The 6,803-nt window shown below is 55.7% G+C and overlaps 1 protein-coding gene across 1 annotated transcript; it reads left to right on the plus strand.

The window, feature by feature from the left end:
* The first annotated feature begins 29 nt into the window (after positions 1 to 29).
* GEMIN4 (gem nuclear organelle associated protein 4) lies at positions 30 to 6,076 on the plus strand. Its single transcript, XM_082201705.1, has 2 exons — positions 30 to 225; positions 2,748 to 6,076. The coding sequence occupies exons 1-2, from the start codon at positions 45 to 47 to the stop codon at positions 5,912 to 5,914; spliced, it is 3,348 nt and encodes a 1,115-aa protein (XP_082057831.1). The 5' UTR covers positions 30 to 44; the 3' UTR covers positions 5,915 to 6,076.
* Positions 6,077 to 6,803: the final 727 nt, after the last annotated feature.

A 6,803-nucleotide genomic window follows, 5' to 3' on the forward strand; every position in this document is an offset into this window, starting at 1 on the left:
TGCGCCCCTCTCCAAAGCTTTGTGCCGTGCGCCCTGAGCGCACAATGGACGGCGCCGTCGCCGTCTCCAACCGCGGAGCCCCGGAGGGCGCCGTCGCCCGAGCCGCTGCCGCCGTCGAGGATCCCGGCGCGGGCAGGCGGCGGAGGAGCCCCGCTCTCGGCCATGCCGCCTTCCCCTCGCCTGCCGGAGCCGGGCTAGGAGGCAGCCCCGAAGCCATGGAGCTAGGTAGTTGGGCGGCTGCTGGCCTTCCTCTCTCGCTTCCAGCTACTCGGAGTAGACCCTTTTGGAATGAACGGAGCCCACTTGGTCGAGGCTGTGCGTTTCAGGGGGTTCTGCACTGAGTAGGACTTGGGTTTTCTTAAGCGGCCTTTCCTGCCAAGGAGCGCATTTGTAAGAAATCGGGCTTTTAGCGAGGGCAACACGCTCACTTTTCAACTCGCTTCCTACTGCCCTCTTTTCAGAGCCTGGGGGGAAAAAAAACATTTTAAGGAAGCCCACCCAGAAGTGTAGCCAGTGGACGTGTGTTTTAAGCGTATCGTCTATTTTAACTCTCTTCTAGACATTTTAAATAGCTGCTTTTAACCGTACAATGTTATTGTTTTTTTTGTGTGTGTGAACTGTTTTGAGGTGTGTGTGTATACACACCCACACACACGTGTATATGTGTGGGGGTGTGTGTATACACACACACAAAAATCAAGCAGTTTTATTAAATTAATCAAAATGAATAGGGAAGTTTCTGGTTTGAACCCTCAGCCCACTTAGTGGCCTTCCAGGCATGGCCAAACTCGGCCCTCCAGATGTTTTGGGACTACAATTTCCGTCATCCCTGACCACTGGTCCTGTTAGCTAGGGATGATGGGAGTTGTAGTCCCAAAACAGCTGGAGGCTTAAGCAAAGCCAGGTGTCTCTCTCGCTCAATCACTGCATCCCTGGAATACGGGCTGATTATAAGACTGACTTTGCCTTGCCGGCAGGGTTGTTGTGATTGTCAGCTAGATGATGACAAAGTAGTTGATGGTGGTTATTAAGGGAATTACTGTTACCATCCTTCTTTCCTTGCCTATCTGCTTTTCTGAAGAAACGATGGTGCCCTTCAGAGGGGAGAAGAACTTTGCACATGTTCAGAAGCATTGATAAGTTTCCTTCTTCTCTAAAGCAGACAAAACAACGCTGTTGCCTTTCAGAAGGCACTCTGCCCGAGCTCAGGTGATCCTTTTCCCCTTTAGTTCCTTTTAAGATAAAATAAAATTCTGCCACACTCTGCAGCAGGTGTGCTCAATGGCATTATCTGTTTTCCTTATTTTATTGGGGAAAACTTGTCTTCCACTTAACTGTAAGCAAAGTCTCGTAAGGCGTTTACCAAAGATAACCTCACCCCACATTAAAAATATACATTAAAATGATAGGTAGAAATAAAAAAAGGTGTTTCTTTAAAAATTGAAAATATAATTACCGTATTTTTCGCCCCATAAGACGCACTTTTTCCCCTCCAAAAATGAAGGGGAAATGTGCCTGCGTCTTATGGGGCGAATGCAGGCTTTCGCTGAAGCCTGGAGAGCGAGGGGGGTCGGTGTGCACCCACCCCTCTCGCTCTCCAGGCTTCAGGAAGCTCTGCGCAACCCTCGGGAGACCGGCTCCGAGGGTTGCGCAGAGCTGCCTGCAATCCCGGGACCAGCGCAGCTCTGCCTGGCCACCGGGAGCCGGGGGAGAAGCTCCGCCCCGCTCACGGTGGCCGCGCAGAGCTGCCTGTGGTCCTGGGACCAGCGCAGCTCTGCGCCGCCATCCCGAGCGGGGCGCAAAGTCCAGCCCCACTCGGGATGGCGGCACAGAGCTGCCTGCCGTCCCGGGACTGCAGGCAGGTCTACGCCGCCATCCCGAGCGGGGCGCTAAGTCCCGCCCCGCTCGGGATGGCGGCACAGAGCTGCCTGCCGTCCCGGGACTGGTGCATTTCTCCCCATCGCCAGCCCCACAAGCTCGGAGGACAGCGGCGAGGCAGAGCGTGCCTTCCCACTGTTCCCCGACCTGGTTCTTCCAGCCCCGCACCTGGGGGGGAAATAATTTTTTTTTTCTTTATTTCCCCCCCAAAAAACTAGGTGCGTCTTATGGGCCGGAGCGTCTTATGGGGCGCAAAATACGGTAAAACTGGCTGTTAAGCTGAAACGGATTCAAATGTATGCCCCCCCCCCCGGAACACTCGCCTAAATGGAAATAGTTTTTGGCAGGTGGCAAAAAGAATGCAGCTAAGGCTTTGTCTAACATCAAGAGGCGGGAAGTTCCAAAGTCTGGATGCTGCCATCCTGAAAAATCTATTCCATACAAGTGCAAAACAACTATTATGTGGCACTTTTACTGCTGCCATTTCCATAGATCAAGACTGTTGAAAGGGTACAGGCGGTTGTCACAGAAGGGTCTTGGGTTCGAATCTCCATGCTTCCAGCTGAAAGGATCATGGAGTAGGTGGGAAAGTCTCAGGCTCAGCAGCAGGGCATCTGAGGTTCATTCTCCAGCAACTCCAGATAGGGCTGGGAATTCGCCTCTCCCTGTAGCCCTGGAGAGCGGCTGCCAATCAGTGTGGGCAGTACTGAGCTACTTGGACCCAGTGGTGTGACCCTATATAAGGCAGCTTCCAATGTGTCTCTGCTCAGGAGCGAAGAGTGCTGCTGCCAGTCAGAGTGGGCCATATAGGGCTGGATGGATAAATACAGGTCTTTGCCTTCTCAGTATGCCTGTCTTTGCTCAAACAGGGCCGGTGACCATCTGCGGAGAACTGAGTGTGTTGCACGGGGGGTTCCTGCTGGCTTCCGGCATCTGCCACCCCAAACCGCTGTCGGAGTTGGCCAAGTCCGACTGGCCCCAAGTGGGGAAGCCCATCATCGACGCCCTGGAAGAGATCTGCACGTCCCATTCGTCGTACCCACCCGAACCCGGCGCCTGGAAGCGGAAAGCCGCTGTGGTCCTCTGGTCCAAGATCCTCCTCTCGTCGCCCTCGGTCTCCGCCAACCAGAGATGGAAGGAAGATGTCTTCTTCTCTGCCAGCAACATGATCCCGGAGATCAACCACACTGTCCTCTTTGAGCTCTTCAAGGCTATCAACGCCCCACGGCTGTTCGCCCAGCTGCTGCTGGTGTTGCCGGAACACGTCTGTCGGAAGGAGCTGGAGACCTTTGTGGGGTACGTGGCCAACGAGACTTCCCCGGCCGACGTCTCGTTCTTCTTGGACGTTTGGTGGGAAATCCTGAAGCATCAGGAGGGACAGGAGGACAGGCTGATGCTCCTCTTCCGCTCGGTGTCCCACCAATATCTCTCGGAGCCTGACGAGGTGGGGCAGCCCCCAAAGAGATTCAAGAGCGACGCCCCGTCTTTGCTAGGTTTCTCCGTGGCCGCTGGCGTCCTCCCGGTCTTGACCGAAGGGTTGAAGCTCATCAAGGAGAACGTCAACCCAGCCAAGATGAAATGCCACGCTCTCGCCAACCTGGCAGACGTGCTGTCCATGTCGCTCGCGGCGCAGCGCGAGGCGGACTCGCTGCCGGTCCAGGCTTATTTGGAGAAGATCTCCTCTGTGGTAACACTCTGGAGCAGCGACTGCGATGGTCGATACAGCAAGCAGGAACTGAGTGAGCAGGTGAAAGAGGCGGAGAGGAGCATCAGCTTGCTGAACGCCACGAGGCCACTGGGCGAAGCGCTGCCCGTCGATGTGGGCTTCCTGCGGGCCTTGCTGGAGGAGTGGTCCCCCGCTCTGCAGGAGCTGCTCAACGACCCCCAGCAGATCTGCTACGAGAGCTACCGGCTCCTGGAGGCCCTGGCTTCTCTCAAGAAGAAGCTGGCGGACTGCTACAAGCAGGAGGACCACAACAGAGATGCTGCGCAGGAGATGTCGGCGCTGGGTGACCTCATCGCAGGCTTCTTGAAGAAAGTGAGCCCTGAGTTGCGGGGCAAGAGTGCCGGTGGCGACCTCCTGCCGTCGGTGGCCATGGTGGTCATTGAGAAAAAGATGGACAGGCACCAAGAGATGTGCTCCCTTTTTGCTTCGGAGAAAAGCTGGGCATTTACAGACGAGTGGGTCGCTTGCCTCGTTCGGAACAAAGACCTGTTCCGGGAACCAGAGCTGGTCTCGAAATTGCTGGAGACGTTGGCGTCTGCCGACCCCTCAGGGAAGCAGGACCAGCAAGCCACGGTGGCGAGGGTCTTGCTCGAGTGCTACATGGACCTCCCCTTGCCTGATAAGAACAAAGTGATTTCGGGCGTTTTGGCTTCTTGGGGCAGGCGAGGCCTCTCTAAGGTGTCTCCGGCTTTCTCGGAGGGGTTCCAGGAGGACCTCAACGTGGCCTTCAACCAGATCATCCAGAGCGCCTCCGGAGAAGGCTTGAAGAAGGCCGTGGCTTCCGTGTCCCGGCTGGTCGTCCTCAACCCGGAGGCCACCATCAAGAAAATGAGCAACTTAGCCGTGGCCAATCTGGGGACGCACCAGTTCTTGGCGGAGATCCTGTGTTCCTTCCCGGCTCTGAGCTTCCGGGAGACTCTGGACTCGGAGGAAGCGCCCATCAGCCTGCTGCTGGGGTGCCTGAAAGAAGCCGTCTGGGACCGCCTCTCGTCGCCCAAGGAGAAGGAGCAGTTCCTGGAGTTCTTGGTTTATCTCTTGCAGCCGAGCGGAGCAAGGCCTCTCCTCTCTCCGGCAGAGGTGACGCAGGCCCTCGTCCTCCCTTTCCTGAAGGCGGACTCCCCTTGCGTCGAGCTGTGCTTGCAGATCCTCAACAAAGTCCTGAAAGTGCTGCTGCCCGCCGAGGAGGGCAGCTGGCTCCACAGCTGCCACCCTTTCCCTCTCCTCTTCTGCCTCTGCAAGCTCCTCGACGGCTTTGCCCAGTACTGGCACGAGCCGCAAGACCAGCACTGCCTCTCCTTGGAAGCCAAGGACTTGGTGGCCGCCAACCTAGCTCAGCTCTGCGATGCCCTCTTGGCGCAGAAGGACTCCCTGTCGCCCGAGCTGTGGGCGCAGTCGGTGGCTTGGTTGCACAAGAAGGCGGCTTCCCTGGACTGGACCGTTGGCCTCCGCCTGAAGAGCATCTATGGGGAGCACTTCAAGAACGAGGTCCCGGCCACGCTCTTTGAGGTCTGCAAGCTCCCGGAGGGAGAGTGGACGTCCTGCCCGCTCCCGAATTACGGCGCGGGCAGCGGCCTGCTGGCCTGGATGGAGTGCTGCTGCGTCTCTGCCGCCTTGCGGGAGGAGATGCTGGCGCTGCTCACGGTCAACGTGGACAACCCTGAGGAGGTCAACCTCTTCAGCAAAGGCTTCCTGGTGGCCCTGGTCCAGGTCTTCCCCTGGTGCAGCCACAGCGAGTGGCGGAGGCTGGTTGGCGTGGTTCAGAGCCTCTTAGACCAGGAAGTGCTGTACGTGCCTTATTCGCTGGAGTACGTCCAGTTCCTGCCCTTGCTGAACTTCCGCCCCTTTGCCTACCATCTCCAGTTCTCGGTTCTTCTCCTGAGGGCCTTCCAGTTCCTCTGCGGCGCCAGCGGCTCCACCTGGCTGCCGGCGGAGGCGTGGAGGCACGTGGCCCGGCTGTACTGCCTGGCCGTGTCTGATCTGCTGGGTTCGGTCAAGGGCATTGCCCGGAATCAGTGGCAGCCGGCCCAGGAGAAGAACAACGTGACACGAGAGCTGTCCTTCGTCTACGTCCAGATCTTCTGCCACACCCTCCACGTGGCCGCCATGCTGCCAGACGACGGCACGGGCGAGCCCCTCCTCCTCCTCTCCCTGGAGATCCTCTCGCAGTACGAGATGCTCTATGACGCCGACGAGGCCCTCGGCAGCGCCCTGAGGAAGGCCAACGAGAGGCACTTCCTGGAGTCCATCGCGGAGAACGTCACCAACAAGGAGCTGCGAACGATGCTCCTGCAAAAGCTCCGGAAGCTGTGAAGCCGGCCGCAGTTCGAGAACTGGGAAGCAGGTCGCGCGATCCATGCGAAGTTGAAGGTGCCTTCTGAACTTCAGGACCCTGGTTCGTTCTGCAGGCGTCTCTCCCCAAAGGAGCAGGGTGGGAGATTTGGAACCTCTATAATAAACCTTTTTATCACTTTCCTTGTTGATGGTTTTCGCAACCGGCTAATCGGTATTTATTTGTGGGGAAAGTTGTATGCTGCCATATGCATAAATATACATATCAAAGTGATTTACTGCAAGGAAAACTTAAAACGTGTATTGTAAAAGCACAAAAAAGCTTAAAAACGAGCAGCAGCAAACCATTGTGGAAGGGTGCACTCTTAATTACCTTCATAGTCCTAGTGGAATTGGAAAAATTTTCAGCAGGTGCTTAAAAGTTAGTAGAGAAGGTGCCTGCTGAGTCTCCAGTGGCAGAGAGTTCCACAGGACTGGGCCCATGGCACTGAAAGCTGCCGTTGTCAAATGAGACTCGCCGACTTGGGGGATGACCCACAACACTCCTTCAGATGACCTCTGTGGTCGAGATGGGATATAAGCATTTTGGCAATCCCTGTTTGTTGTTATTTTGTGGTTATTGGAGTGTATCTCCTACTAAATTCAACTCAGATTCCTGAAACTGAAGCACTTAAGCTAGTCACATCCTTTAATTTCAGTGGATTTACTCAGAGTAGGACGAATGTTGGATGCAGCTTGTCGTTACCAGTTCATTTATCAATCGCCTTTTACATAGGTCTCAAGGTGATTTTATAGATTTAACACTAAAAGAGCTAAGGGTTTTAAAATCTCTGGCTAGTATGCAACATTAACCATGTGCAGAGCTAACCCGCTGAAATTAATGGACGTGGCTCGACTTGGGCCCATTAAT

This window comes from Podarcis vaucheri (assembly GCF_965113315.1).
Source record: "Podarcis vaucheri genome assembly, chromosome: 15".
In the NCBI taxonomy this organism is placed as follows: domain Eukaryota; kingdom Metazoa; phylum Chordata; class Lepidosauria; order Squamata; family Lacertidae; genus Podarcis; species Podarcis vaucheri.

Bases quoted from the DNA above. Each gene is read 5' to 3' on its own strand.
- GEMIN4 (XM_082201705.1), top strand. From the start codon at position 45: ATGGACGGCGCCGTCGCCGTCTCCAACCGCGGAGCCCCGGAGGGCGCC. The intron at 226-2,747 runs GTAGTTGGGCGG...TTGCTCAAACAG, and splicing joins CCCCGAAGCCATGGAGCTAG to GGCCGGTGACCATCTGCGGA.